Genomic DNA, 16,503 nt, shown 5'->3' with positions numbered 1-16,503 from the left:
GCTGTCGCGTGAGAAATGCAGTGAAGTGTATTGTTGTGGAGGAAATATGGGGCTCACAAGAGCTGTAGCGCACAATACCGAAAGCTGCGATGACTGCTGTTTGTGCCACTCGCTGCTGACAAATAAGATAACTCTCGTTCTATCTAGATTGACCTTCGCCAATCAAACTCTCCCTAAGTCTTCATGAAGTCAAGGACTCCTATTCGCCCCTAGTCTAACTACTGGCGTGGTACACCGGTCAGATAACAAGTCCACCGCGATGCCACTCAAAAATTCGCTCGCAGGCGTTTGACTATAACTCTGTTCGTTCACACCACACAGTAAGTGTAGCGGCCAACACAGTGAACAATGCTTAATCACAAGGACTCAGTATAGAGTCACACTCCAATTCGCTCTCGACAGAGGTGCTCTCCCAGTTAAGTACTGAGGAGAGACTTGTTCCTCACTCTTTGAGTACACGTACAAGCGCGCACGCTCTCGTTACATGTTTTCGCTCCAAGAGCGACAACAGAACGCCCCCTCTCGATGCCAGACATGAGGGGTATATCTTTCGGTCCCTTCCATTACTCCTTCAGCTCAAGGAGTCAGGAATATCGTCTGCCAATGAGCATTGCTCTTCTAAAACGAGAGAATGACGTTTCGTTTAAGCTGACCAATCCAGAAATCTGTAGCATCGGCGTTTGGCGTTTGCTGTCTCCCTTGAAAATCTCTGAAACTGCATGCTATATTTGTAAAGAATGCGTAGGCTAGGTGCTCTCACACAATGTAGTGGAATTTGCTTTTAAGCGGAACACGGGGTCGTTCTTCCTTTCCCTCAGGCAAATACTGTCTGCTCTATGGGCGGTCACTGGCCGACATAGATAGGCTGAGTTGTCCTCTGAAGGGACTGGTCCCCTGGCATGCGGTTTGTGTCTCCCGAACTAAAATCCCCTGCAACCGTCATGTCTTGAATGTGCGTGTGTATGCCAGCCTCGAGTATTTCAATCTCGGTGTGCATTTGCGATTTATTAGTTATTTGCATATTGTTTACATGAATTCATACAACATTGACTTTATCTTATCGAGTTCAGGTTCGAATGAAGCGTCTTGATGTGCAGAATATGAGTGTGAGCGCGGAATTCGTAAGCAATGAAGGTGAGGAGACCACAACGTCTTACAAGGTTAGTTAGGTTTAAGTTGTTCTAAGTCTAGGGGACTGATGACGTCAGATGTTAAGCTCCATAGTGGTGAGTGCCATTTGAACCATTTTGAACCTGAATAGTTGTCTGTGTTCACCGTGGCTCAGTGTTTACTTCCGTGATGGCTGGCAGCAACGAACATGGAAGCTGTTAGTCATCTGCATTAAAATTGTTGTGGTAAGTTCCTGTGGGATCAAACTGCTGAGGTTATCAGTCCATTGACTTACGCACTACTTAATGTAATTTAAATTAACTTTCGCTAAGGACAACACACACACCCTTGCCTGAGGGAGGACTTGAACCTGTGATGGGGTCAGTCGCCACAGACGCTGCAGACTGCAGGGCTACCCCGAGTGGTGCATTAAAATGGTACTCACTGCTCGCAGTTTCGACGCTTCGCGGACGTCCATAAATATTACTCTTTCTTAAATGATCATTAAATTGAAACCCTTAGCTGCCGACAAGTGGTGTTGTTATACATCAATGGGGCCAGCTGAAAATGTGTGGCGGGATCTCATGCTTACATGGCAGACGCCGTATCCATCTGAGGCACCGAGGGAAAAGAGGATAGTGTGACTGCAGGGTCTTATCCCTTGCACACTTCCCGTGAGACTCACATTCCCAACTGTCCACAACCTACATTCGTGGTGTTCCAATCGATATTTTGCCCATTCTTTCGGGAGCACATACCATCTTCATATAGTTAAAGGCTACCCGGCTGTTGACCTTCTTCTTTGCGAATGCGCATGCTTTGCCCAAACTCTTACGGGACTCATCAGCTTAGTGTGGTTTGAGTAATAAGTGAAGGGGCAAATATCTAATAGGAACACTACGAAGATAGGTTGTGGACAGTGGGGAATGTGGGTCTCACGGAAAGCGTGCAAGGGAAAAGTCCCTGCAGTCGCGCTATTCATCTGTGCCCTCGGTGGCTTAGATGGATAGAGTGTCTGCCATGTAAGCAGGAGATCCTGGGTTAGAGTTCTGGTCGGGGCACACATTTTCAGCTGTCCCCATTGATGTATATAAAGAACACCTGTCGGCAGCTAAGGGTTTTAATTTAATTATCATTTCATTATAGAGAAGCTGCACGGTCATCAATGGTACCTGTTCTTTCGGGAGCAGATACCATCTTCAAATTATTCTTTCTTCCTACCACGTGTATGTTCTTATAATTCATAACATGGTCAAATTTTCTTAGCGCTGCTCTAACGCTGATTTTACATTTCCTCTTAATCTTGTGTAGCATTCTTTTGTTGTCCCAGTTTTGCAGACACTTACGTAACTGCAAACACACGTTTCAGCATAGACTTGCGCAGTGTGGATGCGTCAGGCACGTACCATTGTTGGTCGAAACAAGTCTTTTATCTTTTACTGACTGACTAATGTAATCCTTGTACCAGTCTTCCGAAAGACACCGCCTTTGCTGGCGGTTACTCTAATCACAACGGTAACGTTACGGAATGTGCAGAAAATTACTCGTTCCTCCAGTATGCTTGATTATTATCATCGCTTCGTTTGAAGGCCCTGCTTATGGACGCGTCATCATTGTCGTTGGACATCAACGTTTCCCTAAGGCAATATAAATCTGATCGCAAGCTCTTACTGCGACTGGTGCAGAATGCAAGCGAAGACAGTGTGTTTAGAGCGATCTGCTGCTGGGTTGGTTGGTGGTGCGATGAAACGTCTAAATACCAGTTCTATAGGTAGTTTCCCATAAATTCTGTGCCCTAGACTATTGACATGTCTTCTGCACGCCAACACATCTAAACACGGTACGCCGACTTCAGTCTCCAAATTATTTTCGGATGAACGTCGTGCAGAAAATCGTGGAATTTTTATAGCTCTTCCCTGAAATGGCCGTTGTTAGATACGTAGCCTTTTACAAGTGAATGTGAGTAGTATATTAGTACCATTTCCAGACAAGATAGCTATCTTACCTCAAGGTCACGGTGTAACCCAATACCCCCTCCCACACGCCTTCTGGGTAACTATGTGACATAAAAATGGTGAAAAAATCAAGGCCACCCGAACACTGTGCCAGTTCAAAATTAAGGTCACCCACGCCCTTTATCTCCCCCTCCCCTCTCTCTAGACCAATAGGGTAACTTAAAATCTAGTCCTCACTCCTCCTCTCCCCGTTTTATTACTCTTCCAGTTGTGTGAGTTTCGTCAGTCGAGGTCTGTAGAACATAGTAGCGAGAGGATCATTACTATGAACGCACCACAGAGGTTAGCCATCATCTTCGGACAGAATGAAAAGAATAAGATTATAACATTAGAAAATAAGTGTTAGTCCATCCATACCTCTTATTATTAATCATTTATTAATAATCTTTCTGTTTTCTGAAAATACGATTTTTGATTTTCCACAAACGTCTATTTATTTATTAGTATTCTATGTGTTTTCACTTACGACTTTTTCCAACAGCGCAATTGGACCTGATGCGGCACTAGCTGAAGTTTTGGACCAGGACACGCATACAAGGAGACAGTTATTGAAATATATGAAATAAAATTGTCATAAATTCTGAACAAGTTAGGTTGGGACGTTCAAACTGGACGTTGGGCCGCTGGGCATGGTTGGAACTAGTATGTGCATGCGCACCCGCGTGGTTGTTCTTGGCCATTTGCACGTGAAAATGTCACGGTACAGCGGGTCTGAGCGTATGGCGCTTGTGAAGACCTACTATGCCAGCAAAAACAGCCCAGCTGCGGCTCAAAAGAAATTTGCAACCGGGTTCAAGCTGAAGACAACAGGTCTAAGTCTTCTAACAAACAAGAATTTTTGATTCGCAAGCTTGAGAGAACGGGTAGTGTCCGTTATGACAGTATTGGCAATGTCGGTCGTCCAAAAAAGGGTGAAAACGCCAAAAAACATGGAGAAGACACGCCCTGTGTTTCAAACCGGCCCTAGGAAGTCGATCAGACGAGCTGCACAACAGGTGGAAATGAACTGGGAGATACTGTGACAAATTGTTGTTGAAGATCTACGTCTCTTCCCATACGTGATCGAGAATTCTCTTCACCCTCAACGGGTAACTGTGTGGTGTGCAATGTCCAGTGACGGAATAATCGGTGTGATGCCCGCACCTCGTGGTCGTGTGGTAGCGTTCTCGCTTCCCACGCCCGGGTTCCCGGGTTCGATTCCCGGCGGGGTCAGGGATTTTCTCTGCCTCGTGATGGCTGGGTGTTGTGTGCTGTCCTTAGGCTAGTTAGGTATAAGTAGTTCTAAGTTCTAGGGGACTGATGACCATAGATGTTAAGTCCCATAGTGCTCAGAGCCATTTGAACCATTTCAATCGGTGTGATATTCCTTGATGCATGCCTATCGAACCGTACGTGAATGTTTTGGGAGATGATTTCACCCCCATTATCCAAAGTGACCCTGATTTCGACAGGATGTGGTTTACGCAATTCGAAGCTCGATCCCATCGAACTAGGAGAGTGTGTGATGTCCTGCAGGAGCACTTTGGGGACCGCATTCTGGCTCTGGGGTAGCCAACGGCCACTGGCATGGGCTTCGTTTGGCCACCATATTCTCCGGATCTGAACAAATACCACTCCTTTTTGTGGGGCTATATTAGAGACAAGATGTACACTAATAACTCAAAAACCATTGCGGAGCTGAAAACAGCCGTTCAGGCGGTCATCAGTAACATCGATGTTCCGACACTTCAGCGAGTCATGCAGAATTTCACTATTCGTTTGCGCCACATTATCGCCAATGATGGCAGGCATATCGAACATGTCGTAACCTAAATCTGAATATCTGTAGTGACGTTTACATGTTGAATAAAGTGTGTGAACTCCGTACTTTGTAACTAATTTACCTTTTTTTCACTTAGTCTCTAATTGTCACCCTGTATGTTCTAGATTCTATTGTCTGCACCACCAAAACAGCTGCACCAAACAATTGGCCTACCCCATTTACTGGATCTGTCTATCGCGCATCTTGCACCACCAGAACAGCAGCAGCAGATAACTATCTGATAAATTATAGTTGCTTTATTTTTGCTAGAAAATATCCATAGCTTCTGGCTTAAAGCCGTAGTGGACTTTCTGCCTTGCTTGGTGATTTCTTACAAGTGTACACTGGGAGTGTTACGTTCTTCAAGAGCTGCTCTATCACAGCAAGCCGAAACATTGGGTGCTGGATTCTGTGTGTGTGGTAAATTACGCTTACATTTACCGTTTCTATGTCAAGAAGATATAAATATGTGTTCTCATACCATTGATATATCTTCTGGTAAGTCCGAAGCGTGCCTTATTGTCACGTCAGCATACGTTTCTTGAGTCACCATGCTTTTCTGCATACTTCCAGTTTCTCTGTCACCCAAAATGCTACTGTTTTCATCACATAATGATGTACTGCTTGTAATATCATAGGCTGCACCGTTACTCGAATTAGTAAAATCACTTTCTTCCACTTTGGGTGGGAATGTGACGTGGCCTAACGACTCAGAAGATTTTATCTTTGATCATAATGTAGTTGCTATGCGAAAGAAGGTTTCACAGTGTGTCAGGGCAATAATTTTTTCCCAGATTTTTGCTGCACCAAGAAACCCAGGAAAATTTTAACAATCTAGTTTCTTCCCTGTCTCACCTGATCATTTCCAGATTTCAGGAAAAGAACTGAAATGAAGAGTCTGACATAGGGAAGACGTTATGGGGTTCATCAGACCAAGTGCTTGAGCCGGCCGCTATCGCCTAGCGGTTCTAGGCGCTTCAGTCCGGAACCGCGCTGCTGCTACGGTCGCTGGTTCGAATCCTGCCTCGGGCACGGATGTGTGTGATGTCCTTAGGTTAGTTAGGTTTAAGTAGTTCTAAGTCTAGGGGATTGATGACCTCAGATGTTAAGTCCGATAGTTCTTAGAGCCATTTGAGCCACCAAGTGCTTTGTGTTGGTATACACTGGTGGAGTTTCACTATCTCCTTTGGTTTGCACTTAAGAGAGCAGGGGGGAAGTCATCAAGTTTTACTCACAATTGTAACAGAAGAAAGATACTATGACCATGAAATTGGTGACGGTGTTAGTATTTCTGTACATATGCACCCTTAAATGGGACCCATTTTTCCCAATAAAAGGCTCGCTCCCAATTCTCGGACAGGTACCCAATGGTTTAGAAAATTACGTATCTAATGTGGCCAATACAGCTCTTAATATGGAGAGGCTTACTGAAATTAGTATGCAACTGACAAGAAAAATCCATTAGTCTTTCGTTGATTATCGTTTTCAGTCTCCCTCTCGTACGTCATTCTTTTCAGGTTCAACTACGTTTTGGGTGAAAAACTACTCCACTGAGTTATAATTTAATCAGTCCATTCCTTGAGAATATTTTTTTGAAGAATAATATTGATTAATAAATCAGTTTGTATTGAAGACTTGAGTTTTGGTCCTCCCAAATAGCACGCCGCTTCCAGGATTTTGTGACGAGTGTCGGCCCTAGATCGAATGCACCCGGCGGGTTAACGGACGCAGGTCGGTGTGCCGGCTAGCCTGGACGTGGTTTTAGACGCTTTCCCACATCGGACTAGGTGAAATCCGGGCTGGTACCGACGTCCCGCCTCAGTTACGTGGTTCGCTTACGTATCTAAAACGTTCGCACACTTTCACGTGGGGTAACGCATGACGCAGACAACTGGGGTACGCAAATTCCGTTCCACGGAGGGGAGAGGGGTGGTGACAGGAAGAGCATCCGGCAACACTCCACCACTAACGTTTCCAAAAATCAATAATTAACATGCCGACCTCGTGAAGATGAGGGATAAAGGCCACGAAATTCATTTTTGACGTTACTTTTCCTTTCGTTAATATGTATCAGTAATGCAGGAAGCAAGTTCTGTTTCTCACTGTAACGTTCCTCTAAAACCCAGTATTTCATTTCCAAGACAAAGTGTGCAACCTTTTCAGCTCTCTGTCGCTTCTGCGATTCTTCACAAACCTGCGAATATACAGGGTGTTTCAAAAATGACCGGTATATTTGAAACGGCAATAAAAACTATACGAGCAGCGATAGAAATACACCGTTTGTTGCAATATGCTTGGGACAACAGTACATTTTCAGGCGGACAAACTTTCGAAATTACAGTAGTTACAATTTTCAACAACAGATGGTGCTGCAAGTGATGTGAAAGATATAGAAGACAACGCAGTCTGTGGGTGCGCCATTCTGTACGTCGTCTTTCTGCTGTAAGCGTGTGCTGTTCACAACGTGCAAGTGCGCTGTAGACAACATGGTTTCTTCCTTAGAACAGAGGATTTTTCTGGGGTTGGAATTCCACCGCCTAGAACACAGTGTTGTTGCAACAAGACGAAGTTTTCAACGGAGGTTTAATGTAACCAAAGGATCGAAAAGCGATACAATAAAGGATCTGTTTGAAAAATTTCAACGGACTGGGAACGTGACGGATGAACGTGCTGGATAGGTAGGGCGACCGCGTACGGCAACCACAGAGGGCAACGCACAGCTAGTGCAGCAGGTGATCCGACAGCGGCCTCGGGTTTCCGTTCGCCGTGTTGCAGCTGCGGTCCAAATGATGCCAACGTCCACGTATCGTCTCATGCGCCAGAGCTTACACCTCTATCCATACAAAATTCAAACGCGGCAACCCCTCAGCGCCGCTACCATTGCTGCACGAGAGACATTCGCTAACGATATAGTGCACAGGATTGATGACGGCGATATGCATGTGGGCAGCATTTGGTTTACTGACGAAGCTTATTTTTACCTGGACGGCTTCGTCAATAAACAGAACTGGCGCATATGGGGAACCGAAAAGCCCCATGTTGCAGTCCCATCGTCTCTGCATCCTCAAAAAGTACTGGTCTGGGCCGCCATTTCTTCCTAAGGAATCATTGGCCCATTTTTCAGATCCGAAACGATTACTGCATCACGCTATCTGGACATTCTTCGTGAATTTGTGGCGGTACAAACTGCCTTAGACGACACTGCGAACACCTCGTGGTTTATGCAAGATGGTGCCCGGCCACATCGCACGGCCGACGTCTTTAATTTCCTGAATGAATATTTCGATGATCGTGTGATTGCTTTGGGCTATCCGAAACATACAGGAGGCGGCGTGGATTGGCCTCCCTATTCGCCAGACATGAACCCCTGTGACTTCTTTCTGTGGGGACACTTGAAAGACCAGGTGTACCGCCAGAATCCAGAAACAATTGAACAGCTGAAGCAGTACATCTCATCTGCATGTGAAGCCATTCCGCCAGACACGTTGTCAAAGGTTTCGGGTAATTTCATTCAGAGACTACGCCATATTATTGCTACGCATGGTGGATATGTGGAAAATATCGTACTATAGAGTTTCCCAGACCGCAGCGCCATCTGTTGTTGAAAATTGTAACTACTGCAATTTCGAAAGTTTGTCTGCCTGAAAATGTACTGTTGTCCCAAGCACATTGCAACAAACGGTGTTTTTCTATCGCTGCTCGTTTAGTTTTTATTGTCGTTTCAAATATACCGGTCATTTTTGAAACACCCTGTATGATGCCTTATGTCACAATTTCCTGTACGCCCGATTGCCTATATCTGTGGTTCCGTTGAAGAGGTGGCAGACTGATTCAACTGCATTTTTGAATCCTTTTTTGCAGAACTGACACGTCACTAGAAAGTTGTTGCGAATCTCGAATTTTATATACCGTTAAAAGAGCATTCATTGTTCAAGTGTCGTGTCTAAAGTTTCTTATGTTTTACTAATGTTTTTACCATGTCTCTGCGTTTCTGACTGTTCTAGCTGTGTATTTCTACCTGAGTGACACAGGGAAAAACGTCGAAGACATCGGCTGGCTTCCGCTCACTGCTCTCGTCTTCTACATCGTCACCTACACCGCAGGTTTGTTCTTGTAACTCTGATCACTACTGACGCATATTTTCCGAGTGTAAAAAAATCCTGCAGTTCTATTCTATCAACTGAAACATAGGAAACAGAAATTTCAGTAAACAGTATTCTATTAATGAAAATTTACTCTTAATGTATTTAATACCTGGTGTATCAGGAATCAGTTAAAAATACTAAATTCATGTTTTCCTCTGGCCTAGTAATCAATTAAATATCTGTTTTTCGTTCCGCTCTTTTTAGCCCAAACGGAAGTGCCTGATTACAGTACGCTCTCACGCGTCTGTCTAGCAATTACTCAAATAAACAGATGTTGTGTTCGATGGTTAAAGTTTTAGCAGTTAGTCTACCGTGTAGAAGAAGGCTTACTGTGCTCGGAACATGGAAATGGAAATCTTCCCCACCTATAAAAATGTCAGCAGGAACGCGCATTTTTATCAGAATAAAGCGTTCGAGTCTAGTGGTATAAATCCGACTGAAAATTATACCCTTCTACAGAGAATATCAGCTACACATGGATCGTCAGTCAGTCCCTATATTATATGATGATAAAGAAAGAGCCAATACTATTAGAAGATATAGGGCGTAAGGGATATAACTGTTTTTATATGCAATACCTTAATATCTACACATAGTTTTTTGGTTATTTTTCTCTGGGTCTAACAATTTTCCCGAAAACACATCGCATAAATTACTACACGATGTTTTCTGCACGGTCGTAGCTGTACTACATGGACTACACCTGTCAGTACATACTAACCGTTTTGTGCCCTCACGTCCACATTAAAATGTGATCTGCAGATCAGGGGACAATAAACGGTAATGGCGTGCTCTTGCCACATGTACTTCAAGGTACTAACCAACCTAAAAACATACGACTTGTAATAGCTGTAATTATTAGTCTGCAAATGACGTAAATACTGATGTAATGATGTGGAGCACACCGTCCTCAGTCACCGATAGAAATGTCTGTTCTTATACCCGTTGCAGCCTGTGTAGCTTACACCTTGCAGGGTCACCAAATAACGTGAATGGTTTCGGAGATTTTTAGTTGTTGCTTTTAGTATTATTTCGCTCAAGAAGAAACCTTTTCCATAAGAATTAATTGCTCGGCTTTGCATCGTTAAGTCATCAGAACACTATTAATTTTTGTTTCTAATTTATTTCTTTATTAAAACAGTAAGAAGTATAATTTGTATTATGCATGGGTATGCACATATAAGCTATAAGCACTCAAATTATGTTTTCTAAGGAATGGATGGCAGGGGACTCGTCATTAATTCATTTATTATCCATTTACTATTAAAGAGTATTTTTAATTTGTGAAAGTACAATTAATTACTTGATAGGGTGAATAAAACAATTTCTAAGGAGACGCCTTAGGGGAGCTTTTTAATCAAGTAATAACACTCTCGTAAGAAAAGGAGTTTTGGTTTTAAAAACCTGAAAGTTTTTCTTTAATTTTAAGAATTTAATTTTCAAGAGAAAATAGGAGTATAGTTACAGAAAACTGTCCGATGAAGTTATTATCTGGAGAGTGCGAGAACGGGCTGTAGATGCGGATGGAGGGATGGATCGCGCCCCCCTGCCCCCCCTCCCTCTGCCCCCAGGAAAAAGGAAACCATCAGGACGCAGGGTCGAATCCTGCCAGACGACGGAAATTTTTTCCAGCTTTAATCTAACTGTCTCCACTTAACAATGTAAGGAGTCGCTTGGAAAAAAAAAAAAAAAAAAAACATGCGGCTCGGATACCATGTAAAAATGCAGGTCCCCTTTCCCCAGTTGGATAACGGAGGTAGATTAGGAGCACGCAAGTTGCCAACGTGGCGTCCAATCGAAAGACTTCCGTGCAAACTATTAATGTGTTTGACGTGTTATTGTGCCGAAATATGCACAAAAGTAAAAATTATGACTTATCCTAAAGCCGAAAGGACCGTAATTACTGATTTTCCTGCTTCCCAATTACCTCAACTCACGCAGAGTCATCAAAATGACTCGTTTTACAATAGGTGTTTTTATCAGTGTTCATATTATCATTTGTCTGATTTGTGCTTGATTTCATGAAACAACTATTTCTCTTGCACATCAAAAATGGTGGCATGTGGTGCGGTCTATTTGCATGTAACTTGAGGCCAGACAGATTCCCATCAAACGTCCTAAATCCCAGAGACGTTATGGAGAGATTTGAGATTAATCGATTAACCTTGGCACTGGGTCTAGAGATCCTAAACTCTAAGTAACATTTTGTTCAATCTTAAATTAAGATCTACCACTCAGATTCAAGAGGGCTACTTCTAGGTCGACCATCGCTCCAGTAGTACAAGTGAGCGTCCAGTGTTAAAGACAACATAAATAAAAGTAAATGGAATCAAATATTACTGTCCTCGATGAATGCCACATTATTAGACATTAATTAATGAGTATCACCTATAACTGCTAAAATGTATCTCATTTTAGTTGAAGTACGGTTTCGGTTTTTCTGTTCAACCCATTTTCAGATCGCCCGCATCTCGTGGTCGTGCGGTAGCGTTCTCGCTTCCCACGCCCGGGTTCCCGGGTTCGATTCCCGGCGGGGTCAGGGATTTTCTCTGCCTCGTGATGGCTGGGTGTTGTGTGATGTCCTTAGGTTAGTTAGGTTTAAGTAGTTCTAAGTTCTAGGGGACTGATGACCATAGATGTTAAGTCCCATAGTGCTCAGAGCCATTTGAACCATTTTCAGATCCACTAGAAATGGCTTCATTAAAAGAGCTGAAAACGTTTCTGGGTTAAAACAGAAAATTTTAGCTTCTATAGCGGCTATTGGATACTACAGAAAATAGTTGCGCAACAGCCGCTCTCTCCACACACGGATAAACTAATAAATATTAAACAAATGTCGAACTATGATCATTATCGGTAATTGTACATCCACTGCCTGCTCTAGACTTACTAGATTACGGCGTTCTACTACACACATCAATGTTGCTCTTGCATGTTGCCTAATTTTGTACATCCTATCGCATGAGGTCTTCTCATCGGTCTTTTCTTATCGTTTCATATCCAGCAATCGGTCTGTCGTTATCGTTTCGTACACAGCAGCGTCCTCGGTTCGTATATTATCCGTTCGTCTGGCCACATGTCTCATATGTCTCCATTTCATTTTCGTTGCGGTCACATTAAGCCTTCCACTCCAGTATGTTCTCTGATCTATTTCATTTATATATGGGACCATAAAAAGTATCAGTTTCTTGCTTGTAATACATTTTCGTGTTCTGTTTTAATTTATCCAGAATCTATGAACAACACCCATCAGATTTCTTAGACACCTTGAGCTTCCTTCATGATTTCGTGATTAGAGCACAATACTCAGGCAAATAAAAGCATTGCTGTTCAGGTGTCTCTAAAGCCATTGTTATTTTGCCTATATATTAATATCGCTCCTCCCTACTCGCACACACTAATTACTGTTATAATCATCAGTTGCTCTTGGTGTCAAACATACTAATGTCGGTGAAAGAGCAGCTGCTGCCATAAAAAAAATGGTTCAAATGGCTCTGAGCTCTATGGAACTTAACATCTATGGTCATCAGTCCCCTAGAACTTAGAACTACTTAAACCTAACTAACCTAAGGACAGCACACAACACCCAGTCACCACGAGACAGAGAAAATCCCTTACCCCGCCGGGAATCGAACCCAGGAACCCGGGCGTGGGAAGCGAGAGCGCTACCGCACGACCACGAGCTGCGGACTGCTGCCGTCAGCTGGCTTGTTTGCAAGAAGCATCAGCCAAATAAGGTTAGGCAACAGGTAAACCAAAATACATGAAACTATAGATTAGCAACAATAAATTACGAAAATAACCTATGCATTAAGTAACTTGAGTGTTGATATGATGTAATACAGAGTAGTCAATGTTCACCTGCGCTGATCAATCTCTGCACAGTGGTCTAGACATTAATCCAGTGAACGATAATTTCGATCGTGTTAGAATGTCCATTTTGACTCTTCTTGACCGCGATAGTAGACACGGTCCTGATACAGTCTTGAGGTACTGTTGACACTCCGCATACTGATTCTGATAGTAACAAGGGATACCTTCGTCCTCGAACGCTCGGAACCGCCATGAAACCATGCTTTCACTAATATGCGATCATAAAAACAGTAATGGTTTGCGTCATTTCCGTGCAAAACTCTGCACTTGCCTGCTAATTCCATCAGACACTGGCGCGTTGAAAGCTGCACTAACAAGTGCTCGAATTCCGTGAGTGCAAATGTGTGTCTTGGAGTGTTCGCATGTCTCTTACTGTGTGTACTGTGTACAGTGATATCATGAAGAGATTTAACCCTACGAATGTGGATCAAATATTAGGGACAAAGTTACGACGTGCTGGATATGGAAATGAAATCGGGGTCGAGACTTTGCGGATATATCATATCACATAATAGTACAGAGCCAACGGCCTTGCCGCAGTGGTAACACCGGTTCCCGTCAGATCACCGATGTTAAGCGCTGTCGGGCTGGGCTAGCACTTGGATGGGTGACCATCCGGTCTGCCGAGCGCTGTTGGCAAACGGAGTGCACTCGGCCCTTGTGATGTCAATTGAAGAGCTACTTGATTGAGAAGTAGCGGCTCCGGTCATAAAAACTGCATACAGCTCGGAGAGCGGTGTACTGATCACATGCCCCAATGATGGTGCCTATGAACTAGAGGATGACACGACGCCCAGTCAGTGCCTTTGGGCCTTCATGACCTGTTGGGGTGGAGTTAATAGTACAGAAATATAATAGAGATGACACAGAAATGTACGACGTTACGCTGGATAGTTATACTGGTTTTGGAGGACAAGAAGAACCTCAACCTGAAGGTGGCCGTTCAAGCAGTACAAGCCGTTCAACTCCAGAGCAACAGGAACAGTCCAGTCCGAGAGACTAAGAACTGTCTCCACCTAAACACTCGAGGACCAGTTTATAAACAGATATTGATGACAGCGTACTACAGAACGCCTATGAAGACTATCACAATCGTGGCTTCAGTATCTATAGCAACCTTATGAGGCGCTAAAAGCACATTTAAAATAAATAAAATAGCCGATTAATTCTCAATTACGTGTCTAGCAAAAAGCGAGCAGAAACTCGTTTCTTAGGAAACTGAATATTGCAATTACAAAGTATAAAAGAGCATTTAATATCGCAATTATATACAGAAAGGTGGTATAGATCTACAGTTCCCGATTGGCATATGCAAATGGGAGCACTAGAAGCTTCTAATATAATTGGTTTGGGCAGTTTCAAAGCAGGAAACAAAAGAAAAATTTGGAGTAGGTATTACAATCCATGGAGAAGAAATAACAACTTTGAGGTTCGCCGATGACATTGTAATTCTGTCAGAGACAGCAAAGGACTTGGGGAAGAGCAGTTGAACGGAATGGATAATGTCTTGAAATGAGGATATAAGATGAGCATCAACAAAAGCAAAACGAGGATAATGGAATGTAGTCGAATTAAGTCGGGTGATGCTGAGGGAATTAGATTAGGAAATGAGACACTTAAAGTAGTAAAGGAATTTTGCTATTTGGGGAGCAAAATAACTGATGATGGTCGAAGTAGAGAGGATATAAAATGTAGACTGGCAATGGCAAGGAAAGCGTTTCTGAAGAAGAGAAATTTGTTAACATCGAGTATAGATTTAAGTGTCAGGAAGTCGTTTCTGAAAGTATTTGTATGGAGCGTAGCCATGTATGGAAGTGAAACATGGACGATAACTAGTTTGGACAAGAAGAGAATAGAAGCTTTCGAAATGTGGTGCTACAGAAGAATGCCGAAGATTAGATGGGTAGATCATATAAGTAATGAGGAGGCACTGAATACGATTGGGGAGAAGAGAAGTTTGTGGCACAACTTGACTAGAAGAAGGAATCGATTGATAGGACATGTTCTGAGGCATCAAGGGATCACCAATTTAGTACTGGAGCGAAGCTTGGAGGGTAAAAATCGTAGAGGGAGACCAAGAGATGACTACACTAAACAGATTCAGAAGGATGTAGGCTGCAGTAGGTACTGGGAGATGAAGAAGCTTGTACAGGATAGAGTAGCATGGAGAGCTGCATCAAACCAGTCTCAGGACTGAAGACCACAACAACAACAACAACAACAACAATTTCATAGCTTCAATTTCTTTGATCGAAAATCATAAATCTGAATATTATTACATTTCTCACACGTAAGGACGGAGAGGACGATAACAGCATTTCTCAGACGGCCCAACAGTTTGTGGAGGAAGTGAACGTGTTTATGACAGACAGAGCAGGGTGTGGAGAAAGGAAATGACTGGAACAGAGTCAATTACAGTAGGAAATGTCTTCATCTTCAACACTGTCTCACAAATGAAAGAAAACTACAGCTAGTGTGGTGCAATCTGTACACAGCTCTACGCACAGCCACACAAGTGATGTGGGTTTATCAGTGATAGGCAGACTAGCAAACAAGTTGTGCATCTGCTTTCAAGAGGCACAAGCGTCTTCGGACCAAATATTTCAAAGAAACTGAAAGATACTGCCCACGAAACATTCACGTCGAAACAAGCAAAAGTCTTTGGCGGACAAGTAACAAGTGAAAATAGCCTATTGCTTTGTGATTCCGGGTCAGATCATAATGATAGCACGCTTCTAAATGCAAGGTTTCCAAACAAAGACGTAATGCTGCAGATGTTGCCACCGAAGACAACAAAATATTGACAACACCTCGACGTTTACTTATTTGGGCGACGTAAACTCTTTATCAGAAGGGTTGCTGATTTTGTAAGACTGCAGTGTGCCAAACCACAAGTGCAGATACATGATCGTTGTTTCATATCAAACTTCATTCTGTGATTTACAACCAATTTTGTAACGTCCCCTTAGAAGAATTGTATACGAGACTGTGCTTAAACTGACACACAATATTTTTAGCGCAACGCAATCTGACTTTCAAAAATCTTTACAAAAGAATGGCCCTGACTAACATTAACCTGTACGTTTCACAAATCGCTTACCTCACAAAAATCTTGGTTATTCGAACTACTGCAATACAGCGAGCGCCACTACTGCCAGCTAAATAAAAGATTCAAACTACGGAAGGCACTAACTACTGATAGGGATAGTTAGCAAATGAAAGATTTTAATGGAGAACAAACAATGTATTTACCTTAATATCATCACAAGTCATAATACATGTAATTTCAAAACTCCGCCATCTCTCTGCTCACATCCACCACTGCTGGCGGCTCACCTCTAACTGCGCAACGCTACGCGCTGTTCACATCCAGCTGCAGCTGCCCAACACTACAATGGCAGACAACAATGCAAACTAGCCACAGACTGCACACAGCACAGCCAGTGATTTTCGTACAGAGCGCTACGTAACGTTGCCAATAAGAAAACATAAACAGCCTACTTACAATTTTCTATACGAAAGTATACGCTAGTGTTACAATATGCTTGGCGATAGGCAG

General features: G+C 43.1%; 1 protein-coding gene and 1 pseudogene across 1 annotated transcript in view; both read left to right on the top strand.

The window, feature by feature from the left end:
• LOC126176133 (facilitated trehalose transporter Tret1-like) overlaps positions 1–16,503 on the top strand; it is a 54,110-nt gene that overhangs the window by 26,375 nt on the left and 11,232 nt on the right. The window contains exon 4 of the mRNA XM_049923271.1: positions 8,931–9,029. Coding sequence (XP_049779228.1) covers positions 8,931–9,029 — 99 coding nt within the window. The remainder of the gene's footprint in view (positions 1–8,930; positions 9,030–16,503) is intronic.
• LOC126177304 (5S ribosomal RNA) lies at positions 13,466–13,583 on the top strand (annotated as a pseudogene).

The sequence above is a fragment of the Schistocerca cancellata genome, chromosome 3 (assembly GCF_023864275.1).
Source record: "Schistocerca cancellata isolate TAMUIC-IGC-003103 chromosome 3, iqSchCanc2.1, whole genome shotgun sequence".
NCBI lineage: Eukaryota > Metazoa > Arthropoda > Insecta > Orthoptera > Acrididae > Schistocerca > Schistocerca cancellata.
This window is presented reverse-complemented; position numbering and strand designations above follow the sequence as displayed.